The 19,774-nt window shown below is 42.2% G+C and overlaps 1 protein-coding gene across 26 annotated transcripts in view; it reads right to left on the bottom strand.

Annotated features, from left to right (window-relative positions):
- Positions 1 to 1,488: 1,488 nt before the first annotated feature.
- RASGRF2 (Ras protein specific guanine nucleotide releasing factor 2) overlaps positions 1,489 to 19,774 on the bottom strand; it is a 215,255-nt gene continuing 196,969 nt past the window's right edge. For 21 of the 26 annotated variants that reach the window (XM_070571504.1, XM_070571516.1, XM_070571503.1 and 18 more), the window contains 6 exons: positions 18,411 to 18,495; positions 15,446 to 15,643; positions 10,699 to 10,778; positions 9,254 to 9,371; positions 8,625 to 8,693; positions 1,489 to 5,808 (listed from right to left, as the gene is read on the bottom strand). In XM_070571504.1, coding sequence (XP_070427605.1) covers positions 5,716 to 5,808; positions 8,625 to 8,693; positions 9,254 to 9,371; positions 10,699 to 10,778; positions 15,446 to 15,643; positions 18,411 to 18,495 — 643 coding nt within the window. In that variant the 3' untranslated portion in view covers positions 1,489 to 5,715. The remainder of the gene's footprint in view (positions 5,809 to 8,624; positions 8,694 to 9,253; positions 9,372 to 10,698; positions 10,779 to 15,445; positions 15,644 to 18,410; positions 18,496 to 19,774) is intronic. The other 5 variants (XM_070571493.1, XM_070571499.1, XM_070571495.1 and 2 more) reach the window with 1 other exon arrangement.

Raw genomic sequence — 19,774 nt, forward strand, 5'->3', positions numbered from 1 at the left:
ACAGGCAGCAGACTGGAGGTCTGTGGGGCTGACCAGCTGCTCAGGAGCCTGGGCTCTGCAGGTTGGAGGAGGAGTCTAGGCTTATTTCTTCCCAAAATAGCTCTTTTGCACACACAGTTTCAAGTCACTTCAGGCGCCAGGTGAAATAAATCCAGTGACCCTGAAATAGCCCACATCGCAGACCCAGAAAACGATGAGGCTTTTGAAAAGCAGGGAAATGCAGAGTTTAAAGAATGGCAGTTACAATGAGAAATCCCTCCTCTTTTTCTTTTTCCCCAATTCCTTAGTAATGAACATTTAGCTCCTCCTCCAACACACACCTTACCTCAACCTCTCATTTTTTATGGTATAATTTATATAAGTTAGAGTGGAAGGTCAGAAGTTGGAGTATCGTTGAGAAAAGGGGAAGTCACTCTTCTTTTGGGGACCTCGTCATCTTCAAGTCTATTATAAAGGTGTTGTGATGGGGGTGGCAACCTCTACACGTGACTCACGGCAGAAATTCCAGATTTCCCAAAATCCTTCAAACGTGATGCCATTTATTCCTCTCTCATTGTTGTCGACTCCCTTCAAAATTCTGGGGCTTTCTCCACACCTGGTGGCCAGTGCGGTCATGGAGCCGGTCTTGCCACAGGGACAGGAACAGAAGAGAAGTATGCAACTGCCACATCACTTGCTTTAAAGGAAATCTCCTGCGTGGACTTATTGTCTTTTCTGTTCCTGAATCCGGCTGGAGCCTGGATGGAGCAGGACCCAGATTTGACGGGCAGGCAGGGCAATGCTGGGCGGGATGGCCAAGGAGTAAGATGAAAGGACTCTGGGTTCCTGAATCCCCACCAGCCTGATTGCTCCTTTCAGAACTGGAAAGGAAGCCAGCGGGACGGGGGGACCCACACTTCTTCCTTTCCTCAGTTCTCCCTTGTGCTTAGCAGCTGCGTCATGTTCTCCTCAGCTCTAAATGTTGGGACAACTTCATCTACTTGCAAATGTTAAAGTATTTTCATATATATTATGCCCCGTAACCGATGAAGTAATTCTAGGGGCAGAGTTGAGTCTTATTTTATAGATGAGGAACTCAGCCTCAGAAGGCTCAGGAGCGCAGCCGAGGTCGGAGCTGCGGATGGCTGGGCCGGGGCGCTACCCAGCAGCTTTTCCTCTTTCCACAGCCTTTCTCGAACGTTGAGTGCCTTGAGGCGAACAGAGCTGCTAGGGCAGCAGTGAGTTGTGTGTGCCTGGAGGTAGTCAAACACGGGTTAGGAGTGTCACAGGGAAGAGTTAAGCACTGGGAAGAAAGTGGGACCAGATGATCTTAACATCTTTTTGAGGTCCCCTGAACTCTCTGATATTCTAGTGCCTGTAACATGGGCTTCTTCTAAACTTTTTTTCCCTTGAACTTTAGAAGTAAAAGAATATCTGAAGGAGCTGATTGCTAAGAGGACACAATGTAGAAGAACACAAAAAGAATTAAATGAAGAGACCAATAAGATGTTGAGAATTCAAGAAAGGCGAAGTTTAATTTGCATATAGGCATAACCCACACCTCACCCAGCAAATGTTAGGCCACAGCACAAACCCCTCTGTTGGATTCACAAATGTCAGCCGGTTCGCAAAGTAACTGGACACAAACAACATGCTTCTCAAAGGAACACATGAGTTTGTCCATTACACACGCACACAAATAACAAAGAAATACATTTAAATCCTCTGCAAAAGAGACATGAGATGGTAGTCATGTTACCTCACATTTGGACAGCACTTTACAGTTTGTAGCTGAACCCATTTTGTCCTCATGACAGTCCTGTGAGGTAGGCAGCACAGGAATTAATATTAACTCCATTTTGCAGATGAGGAAACAGGCTCAGAGAGGTTTCAGCACTGGCCTAAGGTTTCCCAGCTTGTAGATGGATGTAGATCTGGGCCCAGGACTCAAGGGCCAGGACGCCTAGTCCAGTGTTCTTTCACAACTGCCTTTCTGGGGAAAATGAAATGGGTGGTGTAAAAACAGTGGTTCAACATCATTAATAGAAACTTTTATTTTTCTTAAGGAGATGAGATCAAGTACAAGCAACAATAATGTTAATGTCATGCTGTGTGGCAGCCAAGATGAATACTTTTCTGAATTATTCACGTGTGTATACCTACAACAAAATGGTTGTTTTCTAGTTTAGCTCTGCTCTGCCTTAATTTTAAGTCCCTAATAGGCACAGAGAAATGACACTCTGATTAGATTTCATTGACTCAAGTCTTATTACCAGGATTGACATGGTGGTATCCGTAATCCAGTCATTATTTAAACTTACCATCTGTTGTCTTAGTGAAATGAAAATAAATTATATTCATTTATTCTTTTGGCTGTGGACATTAGCCTGGCTCCATTCTTTAGCCATAAATTATATGTCACCTTTTATCCCATTTCAATAGTAGTAAAAATGATAAACTTTACACGTTGGATTAAAAAAATCCTACACTTCTTTAAAGTGAAGAGAAAGATTTTTTTTCAGGGGGAATAAAATCAAACTTTGAAAAGAAAAGTTAAATAAAATCCCAGTCAATGGCAGCCCAAGGTTTTGCCCCACAAAATACTGTGAGAGACGAGGACGTGCTGGTCCATCACACACACACTTCAAACTGGAACATGATGGGTGGTTCTCTTCCAGATTATTCAGTATCTAGGAGTTTCATTTGTTTTTAAGTAGTACTTTAAGATGTATTGAAATTTAACAAACAGTAATGGGGACTTTGTGTGAGAGCCACTTGAAGATATTGCAACAGGAGTTTAAAATTCCCACTTTAAATTCTTTCAGAGAAACACTAAGGAAAAGTGACAACATTCAACTTCATGCCTGAATCTGTCACATAATATATTGGCTTAAGTAAGAGATTTGTTCCTGTAGCAAAACTGGATGTCTTAGTTAATAACCAAACGCATCCTCTAAAAGCCCTAAGATAATCTCATTGACAGCACAAAATGTGGGTATTCATCTGAAAGCATGAAATTGGATTTTACTTCTGATTTTCTAGGTTAATTTTGCAATAATATAACTGTTTGCTACTTGGCTGTTGAAGGCTGACATCCCATCTGCTCTTACAAATAGGTCTCCTATAATGGAATGTAGGCATACCCGGCTGGGAGCACACGCTCCAACAATACACTCAGAGCTTGACAGGCAGAAGAGGAGGGTGCTTTAACAATCAGAAGAAACACCACAAATTGCTCTTAGGGATTTTAAATATGACCCAATTGAGGTTTTTAAAAAATGTGCATTCCTACTCCAGCTGGCCAGAAGTGATGCAAGTCATCAAAAGGAGCTCCCTTGGAGATGGAGTTCTTTCTCCTGCGGCTCCAGCCAGGGCTCAGATTCTAGAAAGCAGGAGGACGGCATAACTCATAAACGCTGAAGGTCAGCATTAACAATTGACAGTGCCCAAACCTGGCCACTGGGGGGCGCTCCCAACACTCTGCAGGAAAAAGGTGTGAAAGCTTTGTCACTAGTTGAAGAAAACCTGCACTTCCAAAAGGGGAGGAGTATTTGGAAATTCCTCTACCTTCTATTCTTTAATAAGAATGGCTGCAGTGCCTCTGAAACATTTGGGTCAGAGAAATAAGAGTCCCAACTTCCAGGGAAAGTGCACTCAGACCCACCCTCTCCCCGCTGGAAGACCTTGGACACTCCCAGGCAGAGCTGATGGCGTTGACCTGTCCACGTGCTGCTTTGCTTGAAACTACCTGTGGCCCTTCACTGATCTGACCTGGTTTTAGTTCACCTTCCAAGACTGTTTTTGAGCCAAGAAAGCTAACTTTTCCTTTCTTTACTTCTGCGAGACCTTGAGGTGTTTGATGCAATGGACATACATTAGTTCAAACCCTCCGTTTCTGAACACTGAGAAATAAACTGCAAGTTATGCATTGTTAGGATCCAAACAACCCATGCTTCTTATCATGCATCAAGATGCATCAATCTCTCATTTGAAACTAAAGAGAACAAACAAGCAACTTTTTTTTTAAAAAAGAAAAATAAAGCATCCGTAAGTAACCCTCTTGGGGTTTAGTGCTACACTGTTGGCTAATATGAGCTATTGGAAAGTTTTGGAATGGCCTTCAAATATTATATTTTCTTTAACTTACTTGATATTTCACTATATAGTTATGTACAGAGATGGCCTTTACCATGCAGGAAAAATGTACATTCTCCACCTCTATGGTATGTTCCACTGCATCTTATGAGCCAGCAAGTTGAATTTATTAGTCAGCTGTTAGTTCTAACCACATAATTAAAGTGCAAAGAAAAAGGGAAAACAGCCAGACAGATCAGTTTTTTCATTGGCAGCATCAACACGCTTCATGCCTCTAAGAGAAAACATCAGGTGCAAGAGGCTCAGGTAACAATAACTAGATTTTTCTCTTCCTTCTTTTAAAGCAGAGGTCTCCCTGAGAAGAGAAGAGGGAGGTAAACATGAGATAGCCCTATTTCTTCGACAACCAACAACCCTGGGAAACATGAGGTCACTCGCCAGCCTAGGGCAGCAGGACCAACTCCTGCGTTAGGTTTTCTGATACAAAGCTGCTGAGTGGCTGGGCCCAATTCCCATACACCGACAATATTTTCACTCAGAAATATCTCAAAATTTACAAACAAAGGGGACTGGGGAAGAACTGTCTACCAACAGCACACATAAGTGTGGGTTTTAAAAAGATAACCCCACTGAACAATTTTTTCAAAAACACAACCAATGTTCATAGTGAGCCTAAGAATGGTTTGTGTCAATCAGAACAGATTCCCACATTACTATGAGGGGGGTATCTTTTCAATTCGCGTCGAAACCCGCTCCTCCCACAGCACTCTGTGGCCTTCTGTCTCAGCCCACAGTTTCGTCAGTGAGGCGCGGAGGCACCATTTTGCAAACTCTGCACCCGCCTCTCCAAAGGTATTGGCTTCTTGGGCACCATAGCCTCAGGAAGAAGCCCCCACAGCCACCTCAAGACGGCCACTAGCTGGAATCTCCTGGGACACAGCCTACCGCGTTGTTAATTAAGGAAATGTTACATACAAATCCACTTGTCTTTCATCCTGTCCCTCCTGTCCTGTTGCCTAAAGACTGAGAAAGCAGTTTGAGAACATGCTTTTCCTCCAATATAAATGTTTATGATGCACTGAAAACCATGCACATGCTGTAGACTGAAATTGCTTATGTGTCAGTCCATCCCTACAAAGGAAGCCTTGGCTTTTCTGGAAGCTTGTAACAAAGGAAATGTAACGGAAGCAGTTAAATCCTAGGAGAAGATTGGTGGGTGTAGCCAGGCCAGTAAAGTGCCAGGGAAACATTATAGGTCTTTTCCATGGATCCTTGTCCCCAAGTTCTAACAGAACACGGGGCAGGTTTGAAATTTACCTTCTTACCTACTTCATTAAAACGGCTACCAGCATCTCCCATCTTACATTCCCTTATACAAAATGTGCCATCAGCTTTACCAAATATCTCTCTTTCTACCTTTCCACCCAAGTCTGAGGCAGCTCTCTTTGACCCCAAACAGCTGGCCTTCCCTGGCTGGAGACAACAGAATTCCAGTTCGGTTCTGTCTTCTTCCGTGGACAAAGCAGACTGGCTTCGTCCCCATCCCCGGTCCTTGCTGCACCGTGGGAGGCATGACATGCACAGTTCTGTCCATCCTGCTTTCCATGAACATTCCACAGACCCAGGGACAAGGCTGGATCTTCAAGCAGGGAGCCGAGGTTCAATTTTTAGCGACAGCTCATACAGCGTATCTTCATCTATGATGAGGGCTTTGTCAAGCAAGTACTGAGTGACCTGGTGAAAAAGGGAAATCCTAGCTCTCAGTTCTTCCAGAACACGAGTGTTACATTTTCTGAATAGAATCTGACACAATTCAACACTTACTCTTAAACATTGAAAAATGTTATATAGCTAGAAAAAATCATGAATATATTCTCACTGTAAAAAAAAAATAAAAAATAAAATAAACATCTCTAGTCCTCTCCCAGCTCCCAACCCCAGGCACTTCCCTCAAGAGGCACCACTGTTCTCACCTGGTTTGTCTTCTCCCAAATGTTCTACTGTCTTTCTAGATATTATATGTACTTACAGAAATCTTTCTTCCCCTTGTAATCATAAGTGGTATCATCCTGTACAATTTATTCTGCTTCTCTCTCTTAACTATAAGCCATGGAGAGCTCCCAAGTCAGTACAAAGAGCTCTGACTGCTGTACAGTCTTGTTATTAGTGCGACACATCAGAGTTTACTTAATGCTGTCCTATCGATGCACGCTTAGTTGCTGTCAGTATTTCTGTACTACGCAGAGTTACAGTGAAATCCTTGTTAGCACGCTTCCTAGTGTTTTTCAGGTAGACAGGGAAGGAAATGACACTGAAATGAAAATGTTGGGGCATGGGGTATTTCCATGAAAATATTTCTTTCTTTTTATTGAGATATAACTTACATAAGTAAAATTAATAGTTTTGACAAATGTATACACCCACATAACTTACATACATATCACCATATAGAACAATTCTATCACCCCAGAAAGTTCTCTCATGCAGTTGCCCAGTCAGTCTGCTCCCAGAAGCAACCTCTGCTCTGATTTCTATCACCAAGATTAGTTTCGTCTACTCTAGAACTTCATGTAAGTGGAATCATCCACGTGCACTCTCGCATCCAGCTTCCCTCGCTCAGCATAAGGTGTTGAAATCCATCCACGCTGGGCGTGTAGCAGCAGTCCGTCTTCGCATTGGGGCACTGTATTCTGTTGCATGGATGCACCACAATTTGTTTATCCGTTCACTTGTTTATGGACACATGGACTGTTTCCAATTTTTGACTACTATTAAGAAATGCTATGAACATTTTATATAAGACTTTTAATGGGTATGCTTTCACTTCCCCTTGGATATAAATATCTAGGAGAGAAATTGCTGGGTCATAGGTAGATGCATATTTAATGTTTTAGGAAACCTCCAAAGGACAGTTTTTCAAAGTGATTGTACCATGTTACTCTCACCAGCAATATATGAGTTCTGGTTACTCAGTATATCAATTTTTAATTTTAAAAGATGATGTAAAATGACCTCCCAAACTGCTGTACCTGTAGTATGTGGGAGCATGTGTTATCCTAGACACTAACTAAGTTTGATATCATCAATATTTTAAAATTTTGTTTATCTGATAGGTGAAAATGACGCCTCATTATAATTTGCATTTTTTCTTCTTACCAATGAAGTTGAGCATTTTTCAAATACTTATTGGTCATTTTTATTTCTTCCTCTGTGAGTTACCTGTTCATAGTTTTGCCAATTTTTCTACTGAGCTGTTTATGCTTTTCTTACATATTTATAGGAATACTTTTAACTCTGTCTTTTTGTTTTGTCTGTTAACAATATTGTCTCCTAGTCTTTACTGCTTGTATTTTGACTTTTTAAATAATTGCCTTTTGTCATACAGAAGTTTTTAATTTTGATGCAGCAAACTTTATCAAGCTTGTCTTTTACAGTTTTTACATTCTGTGCTTAAGAAGGTCTTTAAATCCAAAGGTAATGAATATTTTGTCCTATATTTTATTCAAATAACTTAATATTTCTTTTTATATTTAGGTAATGAACTCATCTGGAATTTATTTTTGTGGATGGAATAAGATGGGAGAGCCAAAATTCCTATTCCATTTACTGAATGGTCAGTTTCTTCCTGGCACTTTCTTTAAATGCCTCCTTTATCCCATCTTAGATTTTCGTATAGACAAAATCTGCATCTGAACTTTATCCTGCTCCATTGAATCTGTATTCCTGTGCCAATACAGTCCTGTTTCGTTCACTGTAGTTTTAGGATAGGCATCTGTATCCAGTAGGGAAAGCTCTCCTTTACTCTTCATATTTTTCAAAAAGTCCTTGTCTGTTTTTTGCCTATCTAAGCTTCCTTATAAGTTTCAGGATAAGTCTGTCAAGTTCCACAAAACAACAGGGAAAACTGGCTCTCAGTCACATGGGAATCTTCTGTACTACCTTTTCAATTTTTCTGTAAAGCCAGAAGGATTCTAAAAAATAACGTCTATTAAAAAATGAAAAAAAAAAAAGACAGACCAGTTGCGGCTGAGACGGAGAGAGGAAGTGGATGGACAATGTGAGATGAATCTTAAAAGATGAGTAAGGGCCACATAATGCAATACTTCTTGGACACATAAAGATTTTTTTCTTTCTTTATCCTAAGAGCAAAGCGAAACCAATAACATATTTTATGCAAGGGGCAGACATATTCCAGTTTGTATTTCAGAGAGTTCCATGTGGCTGTAATTTGTAGAATGGATTTTGCACTCTAGAGTGAATGCAAGTAGACCAGGTAACAGATATGGGTAGCTTGGACCAGAGGTGGTGGTGGTGGTGTAGACAGATTCATGGGAAATATAGGACATAAAGTTGATAGAACTTGACGATGAATTGATGCTCTTTTTGCCTTCTTTCTTTTTTTCTTAATCGGAGCTGCCAAAGATTTGTCTATTTTATTGGTCTTTTCTGTGAGTCACCTTCTTGTATTATTGATCGCCTCTACTGCTATTTCTATTTCATGAATTTCCACTTTTTCTTTATTAAATTCCCTTACAATCACACAATATTACCTTTGGCTGATGGTCTATTCGATAGGAAGTCTGCTGGAACTGGCGGATCTCTCTGATGATGTGTGATATCTAACAGAGGAACAAGAAAAAAAGCAAAGCAAAGTATTTCCCCGTATTGCAGCACATGCTTCCAGGGGCCCACTCCAGAGCAATCAGTCACCTCCTCCAATGAGGTAGCCGGAGCCCTGCCTGATCATTCTCTATGCCCAGGGCTTTCTTGCCCTTCAATGAGCCACAGAAATGATAACAGCAGGGAAACAGCTGGCACAGGTTAGCCTCGTGGGGGTGGGGGGTGGCAAGCTCTGGGTGCTTTGTCCACAGGCTCCTTGCTTCTAACTTGGTGCTCAGAACCGGGCTGTCCAGCAAGAAGCATTCAGCCTCTGTCTATCACTGGCCAATCTTAGAAAGTCACCCCGGAGGCTTATTGATCACTCATTCTGCCCAGACTGCAAGCTGAAATGGCCCTGCCCAAATCCCCTCAATTGGCCGACATCAGGCATTAGACCCAGTGGCCACCACCTCTTGCCCCTTGAGGTTAAAAAGTAAACGGTAGCTTTCATGACTTTAGCCTCTTCTCCATAAGCCACTGAAGTCACTAGAAACAGGCTGCTAATAAAATTACCACCTACCATTCTCATTTTGGAGAAATTGACAAGGCCTTCCTCAGTAAAGTTTGGTGTTCCTTCTTCGATAAATGCCAGGTCTGTCAGGTACATCCCCAGATAAGGAACAGCAGGGGGGTTACAACTGCAAGACCAAAAGGCACCAATCTCACGCTCATTCACACAAACGTTGACGTCCCTCCCCAGTTTAAACAGGAAGCAACTGTCCTGTTTCAACCCTGAAGAATGAAGTCTCTTAATTCCCTTTTCAGAAGCACACTCATGATATGCAGAGTTTCAAATACATCTGACAATAGAAAATAATACAAAATTACAGCCCATGCTTTCCTGTGTGTTTGAGACAATGGCATGTTCAAACAGGACGTCTTATAGACAAACACATTTGTCAGAAGTACTCGTTTGGAGTACTTGTAAACTGGCCCCACTTCTCTGAGGGGTAAAAACGTGCAGGAACCCTTCTGCTCTCACCTCATTAAAGTACAAACATTCAACCCTAAAGAACTGGATGGAAAAAGCAATGTGATTAGAGCTTGTAAAACTTGTCTTAGTATTTAACTCTGTTAGAAGGTACAGACTGAATCAACATCACAGCGGCACACTAAAGTGAGATCTTCTTTGTTTTTTGGAAGGGGGACGTATTTGGTTTTCTCAAAGAGTCTAAAGGCTGAGAACATGGCCTTATGATCAGAGAGAACTGGATCTGAATCCTGGATTGACCCACTTTCTAAGGGATGCTGGGTGAACTCTCTGAACCTCAGTCTCCTCATCTGTAACATGGAGACAATAAAACTTAGCTCTTTCGTTTGTTGTGAGGCTTAAATAAGACACATCAAGCACTTTGCGTGGAGTTGGACATTTAGTAAGTATTCAGCGACTAGTTCTTTTTCTATTGTGTCTTTCTTTCACTCACAGCATCACAGGACTGTTTTTCCAGAGTGGGTCAAATACGTGCGGTAGATCATAAGAAAACCAGATGCAGACAGATTCTCTTCTCTCTCTGTCCATCTCTCTCTCTCCCTCTCCCTGCGTGTATATATGTGTGGGTGTGTGTGTGTAGAAAGAAGGAAAGATCCAACAATAAAAGGCCAAAAATAAAGAATAGTAATCAATAGGTACTGGAATATTTAAATAAAAAATCACAGGAAATCATTGTGCTTAGATTAGGGAATACCAAATCAAGAAACTTTTTTATAGTAAAAGTTGGTTTGATTGACTATGGTGATATTTTCTTCTTATGTGGAATACTCTGCAGGCCATGGGTGTATCTGTAAGATACTTTCTATATGCACAATATTCTAAATGAAAAGGAAAATCAGAAAAATGCCTAGATGATGGAAGTTGTTTCCCATTTTTTTCAAAGCAAGTAGGAGGTAGATGACTATTTGTATACTACATAAATTATTTAAATATACTTCTGAGTTATGAATGATATAATAATTATGAGAACATACTTTTTAAGGGTTTCTCTGAGATTTTTAAATCTTCCTTCAGATGAAACAGTCTTCTGAAGTTTGTCCATTAGAGCTTTTGTCTAGAAAGAAAGAAATAACTTAATATGTCATGAAAACACTCCCACAGTTTCATAAGATGGGTGAGTTGCCTAAAGATGCTCAATTCTCTTCCACAGTAACAGGTGCCAGACTGTGTCATGTGATATGATTTTGTGTGACGTGATCTGACTTTCAAAATGTGGAGGTGGGGCATTAGGTTTAGATTAGATGTTAAAAAAAAAAGAAGAACATGTGGAGAAGAGAAAGTGACTACATCTCATTTAGCCAAAAAGAGAGGAAAATGAGTAGAAAGAAAAATTGAAATGTACGGGAAACTTAGGGACTTGAAAAGATGAAAAGCAGGTGCTGAATGTGGAATCTTAAAGGATAGGTCTCATGTCACGGAGTTTTCATGACGAATCTTTGTGAGTGTTGATTTCCAAATCATCAAAGTACGTATTTGGTTGCTTGGCTACTGACCAACCAATAGCCTCTACTCTAAACCCTTTCTTTTGTGATCATCTTCGTCAATTTGTCGGAAAAGTATAACTGATATTTACCAAGAAATAAAATTGCTGTTGACATTGGTCTAGAGGTTCTTCCATGGATGTGGGAGAAGGTGGAGTGGCCCTTGGGGATGATAACCCACTCTCAGCAGTACCCACCCCCAGTCCTAGTGCTGAGGACTCTGGGAAAACACAGCCAGCAAGGCTTGGGCAGAGGGAGAGGATGGAGGGATGGAATGGGGCAGGGAAAGCATCCTGCCTGGCTTCGGGCTGGCCTTGGCTCAAAGAAGCTGCAGAAATACGGTCTGCCCTATAGCCAAGACCACATTTGGTGGGCTCCACACTGCATATTCTACCAGGCCTTCTGGATGTCTCCCAGACTGGACTCAGACCTGGAGAAGAGACAGCTACAGAGCAGATGGTATTAGCAAAAGTGTCTGAAGCTGGCTATATCGGAAACCAAGTCTTACTGTGACTAGACTGAGGCACTGGGCCCTAGAGGATAATCCATCACTCATGCTAAAGCCACTTTGAGTGACCCATACATGTGACTGAAATGGTATATTCTATTTAATGCCTCTACAGGTAGTACATTCAAAATTTGAAAAAATTATTTCAATATTAGTCTTATCATCCCTATTCTACATAGTCAGTTCTGTTATCCCCAAACCTGCATCCTGTCAGACATGAATATCACTCAAGTCAATTACAGGGAAGGCCTAATGTTTTGTTATAGAGGATTTAAGAATCCCTTGGTGCCAACTTCGGAGGAAAAAAGAAACAGAGGAAGGAGAAGGCAGAGGAGTGACTTACTGACTCTGATGAAGTGTGACATGTGTGTGACAGAATAATATGTTCTTTATATCCAGTGCCCAATGGCTGAGGCTTCTACTATGTTAGGGAGAGGCAAAACCTAGCCACAACAAAGGTGTCAATGTTCAGCTTCTGGATTCTGATACAGCTGTTTGAAGCCCATTTTAAAAATAGTATTCCAACATCCATTCATCATAAAATCTATCAAAAAACTAGGAAGAGAAGATAACTTCCTCAATTTTATAAAAAGCATTTACAAAAACCTATAGCTAACACCATCCTTTCAGCAAAGGTGAAAGACTGAATGTTTTCCCCTCAAGAGTGAGAACAAGGTAAGAATGACCTTTCTTACCATTCTTATTAAATGTAGTATTAGAAGTTCTAGCCAGAGAAATAAGGCAGGAAAAGGAATTAAAAGGCATATCAATTGGAAAGAAACAAATAAGACTGCTCGTACTTATAAGTGACATTCTATGAAAAACCTCCTATAACTAAATAATTGAGCTCAATGAGTTTGCTGACATAAGACCAACACATAAAAATCAACCACAGTTCTATATACTAACAATGAACACGTGGAAACTAAAATTAAAACCACAATAACATTTAAAATTTCTGCAAATAAAATGAAATACTTAGCCATAAGTTTAACAAAATATATACAAGACTTGTACACTGAAAGTTGCAAAATGATGAAGAAAGCAAAGAAAACTTCAATAAATGGAGAGACACACTGTGTTTATGGGCTGGAAGACTCAACATAGTAATGAGGGCAAGTGTCCCCAAATTGACTGGTTTAATGAAATTCCAATGAAAATCTCAGTACATTTTTTTAGACATAATTTTTTATTCTATATGGAAATTTACAGGACCTAGAGTAGCTAAAATAATTTTGAAACAGAAGAATAAAGCAGGAGGAATACAGGAAGAACTTTCAACTCAAAGGTAAGGAAACAAATGATCCAATTAAACAATGAGCTGAAGACAGGAGCCACCATTTCATTGAAGAGCACAGAAAAGGGCAAACAAGCACATGAGAAGATGTTTAACATCTTTAGCTATCAGGAAAATGTAAATTAAAACCATGATGAGATATCAGAAGGGCTAAAATAAAAAACAGCAATAACCAGAAATGCTGGCAAGAATGTAGAGAAACTGAGTCACTCACACATTGCTGACAGGACTGTAAAATGGTACAGCCACTGTGGAAAAGAGTTTGGCAGTTTCTTATAAAACTAAACACAATTACCACAAGACCCAGCAATTGCACTCCTGGGAACCTATCCCAGAGAAACGAAAACTTACGTTGACACAAAACCTACACACGAATGTTCACAATAGCCTTATTTGTAATAGCCAAAAGCTGGAAACAACCCAGATGTCCTTCAAGGGGTGAACAGTTAAACAAAATGTGGTATATCTATACCACGGAGTACTACTCAGCAATGAAAAGTGATGAAGTACTGATACATGTAACAACTTGAGTGGATCTCAAGGGAATTATTCTGAGTTAAAAAAAGGTAATATCAAAATGTCACATACTGTACAATTCCATTTATAGAACATTTTGAAATGACAAAATTATAAAAGTAGAAAACAGATTAGTGGTTGCCAGGAGTTAGGTGGCTGTGGCTATAAAAGGGTGGCATGAGGGATCTTTATGATAGCTGTTCAGTCTCCTGACTGCGGCGGTGGTGGTCACATGAATCCACCCAGGTAATAAAAGTACATAAACCTAAATACACACATACACACACGAGTGCATGTAAAACTGGCAGTCTGAATAAGGTTGGTGGATGGTACAAATGTCAATTTCCTGGTTGTGATATCATCTAAATTTGCAAGATGCTACTACTGGGGGACAGTGGGTGAGGGTGTAGGGTGAATCTATTCTTTCTTACAATTGCATGTGAATCTATAATCATCTCAACATGAAAAGTTTTTTTAAACAGAGTATTTATAAAAGCTGTGGGTTTTATTTGCAAGGTCCAGTTTTGTTCACAGAAAAAGGGTTGGTCAGTTCTAGCGGGCCAAATCTGGGATTTTCGGAGTACTGCAATTTTACTAAAGAATAAGGAAGGTGGATGGAATTAAGGATATGACTTAGGTTTGGTTTCTTGCTACACAGGGAAGAGTTAAAAAGACTTCGAGAGAGAAAAGAAGATAGACTAGAGTAAGAAGTAGTGCCTCTGAGGGGGGCTTAAGTCCTCAGGGAGGGCAATAGGAACCAGATGGTTTTGAAGAAATGTCAGTAGAATTTATGCTCTTCTTCCTGCCTGGAACCCCGGAGGCGGGCACCCTGCAGATGCCCTTCACCAACTTTGGGTGATCACAACAAGGCAGGCATAGTGGTCTGTGGAGGAAGGTTAGGCAGAGAGGGTCTGACACACCCTCCTAGCCTCTGGCTCCAATGGGATATAGAGAAGCCTGAAAAATTCCCCAAGGCCCTTTGAGAGGGCCAAGGTAATTATCTACTAATGAAGAGTTAGCCTGCCCACTAGGGATGGCCAAGGGGCAGGGCAGCCTGCAGCAGAGGTCAGACACACCCCCACCTCAGAGGATCAGCAGAGCCAATGAGAGCTGAAGGAGAGGGGAAGTCAGCCAAGCTCCCCGGGTGAATCGCCGTGCCCGTTCCAGGGTGGGGTAGGCAGCACTATATGAACACCAGGCACAGGCGATTCACAGTGGCCTGCACCCACTGACGAAGCAGCAAAAGACTACAACAGGAGGCCAGTAGGTGCACACAGCCTCCCACAAGCTGGAGGAAGCCCTCCCCATACCCACCAACACCCAGGGAGAAGCCCAGGAGACAGGGCAGGGGGAAAACTGTGATTTAATTTGAGTCTTTAAATTATCTGAAAGGAGATGATAGGCATGAACAACTTGAGTCCAATTAAAAGTAAACTAAGCAAGTCACATTTTTGCACATTTAAGTCATTATGCCAAAACTTTACACAAATGACAAAGAAAAAGGTGATGTTGAGGCCCTTTCTTCCTGGTTTTTGGCCCTCAGGCATCTGTATTCCTATTTTGGGGGAGAAAGACTGGATCCACTGGACATAATGTGTTCACGTGGAATCAACATGCCCTCTCTAAGTAATTCAGGAAACAATCCTGACTGTCAACCACATTGTCTGAGGTTGTTCCCCAATATGTTATAATGAATGTTTTGGGTTGTATTTTCTTGTCTAAATTAACCATTTAGTAATGCACATAAGTGGACTCAACTAAGTGGTAAGAAGACAGTAATTACCCACATTGGCACCTTTCTTTGGCAGTTGAGCTGCTCAGTTCATTTAACTATTTCCTAATTAGTATATTTATCTTGGCTCTGGTCTCCCAGCCTCTCCTCCTCTCGGCAGTGGGGTGTGTCGCACGCTGATGCTCACCTGCTTGGACACCTTGGCCCAGGTTTTCTTCAGCCTGTAGATGGCACTTCTGTTTAAGGCTGATGTGATCTCCAGCACGCCATTGTAGTTGTGCAGGCATCGGCAGATGTCCGCCACTGCCACCCACTTCTCAATGGCGTTGGCCCGGGAGCTGATGTCGGCGTAATTCATTATCTGGGAGGCCACCAGGTTACTCATCTGAGACAACGGAAAAGCCAACACAGGCAGCTCAGAGCTAACACAAGCATTTAGCAAAATCCTTGAATTACCTATAGAATCGTCAGGAAGGCAGATTGCCAAGGGACATGGAGATCACAGTCCATGTTTAGACATCAACTTTCTGAAGAGATCAAAGTCTGTAATAACAAACTAATGAGCACCTGTTCATCCTCAGCATGAAGAGAGGGCTCTTGTGGAATCAGCTGGGTGGGGGAAGACGTGACTTTGTTAATCAGTAATTTTGATGAAGGAGTCATTTCCAATAATTATGGAGGAAATAGGATAGAATGAGCTAAGCCCTGAGGAACGGGAAGCTCTGCAGATCATGGGTTTCACTTCTTGGGGCCTTTTCACATGCTCCTTGGCCCCCAACAGTGTGACGATATTCACTCTAGGAAGCCTCAGTTTTCACAGAGAAAGAATATGCATCTACCCCCAATCCAATCAAACTTGAACCTGATCAACTCAAACCAGAAACACTTAGGTGCAGGGGAAGAGAGAACGTTTCTCCTTTTCTTGCTGAATTTTTTTTCCACCAGCAGTTAAAAGGACCTCCAGTTTCAAGGCTAAGGACTGTCATTCTACTAGAGAAAGCCAAGAGAAAGAGGCGGATTAAGCAGCTCAGCACTTAGAATATGGAAAGGACAAGGGCAGAAGAGGGTTGATAACTAACAAACGGAATTTGGGGTCCATAAACTTATACCCACACACTAAATCTGATGGGTACAGCCATTCTTTGATAATTCTCTAAGTATTTTAGATCTCAAGGTATCTCAGACTTATCACTGTGCATATTCATTAAAAAAATTATTTTGTACTGAGCACCTAGTATGGACCAGGAATTCTTTTAGGTTCTAGGAACAGGAAAAACAAATAAATTGGCATCCCTGGCTTTAAGGCACTGACTCTAATTAGGTGGGAAAGCGAAGGGAGGCAGACATAGACAAGGAAATATCACACAGTGAAATGCAAAGCTAAGTCTGCCTGGAGGGGTGTGAGAACATGGAGGCAGCATGGGGCGCCTCACTAGTCCAGAGGAGGCTTCTAGAAAGAGGTTGTGCCTGCATTGAGTCCTAAACAATGAGTAGGAGTTAGCCTCTGCTTTCTATCAAAGTGGAAGAGGGCCTGCAAAGGGACGGAGGTGGAACACATGGCGTGACGGAGGATCTGGCAGTCATCTGAGGAGCATAAGGTGTCATGAGAGACAATGATGAGAGGTGGGCAGGGCTCTTGTAGGGCAGGTTGAGCAGTTGGGATCTTATTCTGAAGGAGAGGGGAAGCCACTGACAGAATTTCGTCAAAGAAAGTGATATAATAGATATGATAGACTGCCCTCTCAGAGAAGTTATTCCCACGACAGTGTGAGGAATGGGTTGGAGGGCAGAGAGGTGGCAGGGGGTATGGCAAGTTAGGATCTCCTAGAGAGAGAGGATGAAAGGGCAAATCAAGGTTACGGCAGCAGGAAAGGAGGAGAGAGAAGAACGTGAGACACACGTAGATGGAGGTTCACTATTATGTTGGGGGGTGAGGGTGGGGTGGGTAAGGGAGAAGAAAGAGCCAAAGATGACCTCTAGATGCTGTGCTTGGGTGAGCGAGTGTACGGGAAGCCCATTACCCAAGACTGAGAACAGAGGGTAAGATGAAGAAGCAGGCTTGGCAGGTTTGGGAGGTGCTGAGGACAAGCACCATTTGCAACCTGTTGAGGGCACAGTGCAAGTGGCCATCCAAATGGAGGCACAAGGGTCTGGAGCCTGGGACTGAACCTCTGATTTGAGTGTCCAGCATATCCCAAGTGTATGTACGGCACAGGCAACAGAAGTTTACTTTCCACCGCAGGGGCTCTGCTCCTCAGAGAGTGGCCTGGACGGGTCACACATCTTGTCCTTTAGGCAGCAGTGGCTTTGATGCTCGTTATGTGGTAACATTCAGCACATATGCATTCCACGTGGACCCTGTGCAAAGTACCGTCTTGGGAATCTACACTGTTGATTTGCATTTTGATTTTGGATGACATTAATTTACCTATGGGGTTCCTGGCAGTCTTTTCTTTTTTTTTTTTTTAACATTATAATTATTCCTTTTGCTGCAGTTTTAGTGAACTGGAAAGGGAGCCTCCCTTTGCAGATAGGCCTGAAGACACTCCTACATCCCTGGTTCCGCCATAGGTCTGAGACCGTTAGAACAGAACCAATTAGAACTGGTGAGTATAAAAGCAACTCCATCTTACTGCTGAAGAAAGCAGAGCAGGGAGACGGCCTGACAGCCGGTCACCAGCGCACACGGCCACAGCAACACTGTAGTTATGCTGAAAGGTCCCTTCCAACCCTGGAATGCGATCTGGGCTGAATGTTCAGTAATGAGGAGAAGCTGCACCAACCCAACGTCACTGTCACCATCACCTGCACCACCAGGGGCCAGTGACACAGGTGCTGTTCATTCTGTTAGAACTAGTCAATCTACAACCACGAAGTAATGATGGTTATGATAAAAATAACAGCAGCAACCTACACATTATTGAGCACTTACCACACTGGGCACCGTTAAAAGCGAACCTCTTACGCCTGCAAGTTAACTGGAAGCTACTACATCACTGTGAGCTCCTGGAGATTTAAGCTTGTTTTTCACATTCCATTAGTTCTGTTTGAAAAGTGGGGAGCAGACCTGCTTTATTTGAGAAAAGGAATCTTAAGACTCTGATATTCTTCTCCCTGTAACACACCCAAGGTTTTATTTTATGGTTACTCACATCATTGAAGTGTTGGCTGGTTTTCATAATGTAAGGTGTTCTTTCATTTTTATCCAGCTTCATCCACCCCTGCCCAAGAAATTCTCTGAAAGTTCAAAACGAAACACAAAACCAATTAAGGCTTTTTAATGGTGTCCATGATCCTGAATAATTAGGAATATTACATACATTAAACTTAATGTTGCCCAACGCCTGCTGCTCCTGACCCTCTTGAGTGAATTTCAGCTCAACTCTAGCATTTCACCACTCGATGTCAAAAGATTCTCCAGTTTCCCGTTTTCCCTTATAAATGTTTGGAACTTTGTCCCTGTTAGGATCATTATAAAGGCTTCTCCAAAGTTGGAAAACAATGACAGACATGAGAGGAATAAAGAGATTAAGCACTAATCAGAAACCAAGACTATTTCCCCTGGATCAGCTTAAAAAATTTTTAAGCCTTAGCAAGAGTTCCGAAGAATCCATCACTACCAGAAACGTTAGTCAGGGACAGCATGTTTTTCTCCGCTTTGCTCTGACATTCTCCAGGAGGATGTCGATTCCTCGGGCAGGGACTTGCCTTTGTTCCCCCAGAGCCCAGAACACTGCATGTGATAAGAGCTGAGCAAACACTCAGCCCATTCATCTGAGGATGGCAGTTACAGTGGCGGGAGCTCAGCCTGGCAGAAGGTCTGTCTTCCAGATGACATCCCTGCTCCTTCACTTCACTCATGAGCAGGTCACAGATCACAGCAAGCAATGGACAATCAAGATGGAGCATACGGGAATTATTTTGTAGCGGCATTACTAAGAATAGCTTGAAATGAAATTACTCTGACACAGTGTTAATCCAGAAATGCTGACTGAGTCCCTCTGCAAGGTTCTTTGTCCCTTCATGTTGGTGGGACTGCTCCCATCCTGCAGGGCTGTTGGAGATAAAGGTGTGCCAGTTCCATGGATGAAAATACTTGGTGGATGTTCACAACAGCACACAGGGAACAGGGAGGAGAGGTAGGGAGGAGAGGTGGGGAGGGTCCCAGGAAGAGACCACAAAAAGGACAACCATGAAGGTTTGAGCTTTGCTCCTTCTCCTCATCCCTAGAGGTCACATTCTTTTCCCTCCCGAATCCTCACTGTGCTGGAGAGTAATCAGGAGGTGGTGGCAGGGCAGCAGTGGAAATGGGGATGAGGGTGGGGGCAGGAAAGAGGCACTGTGGATCCTAACTCAAGTCTTCAAATAGTCACTGGGTTCATTGGAATGGCCAATGGGCCACATTCCTGTTTTAATTTTTTCGTGTTCATGGTTAGGTTTACTGGAAGAGGGGTAGGGAAAGAAGATAAAACACATAAAAGAAAAGTCTGCAGGGGCATCCTCTGGCCATGCCCCT

This window comes from Equus przewalskii, chromosome 13, assembly GCF_037783145.1.
Source record: "Equus przewalskii isolate Varuska chromosome 13, EquPr2, whole genome shotgun sequence".
Classification (NCBI taxonomy): domain Eukaryota; kingdom Metazoa; phylum Chordata; class Mammalia; order Perissodactyla; family Equidae; genus Equus; species Equus przewalskii.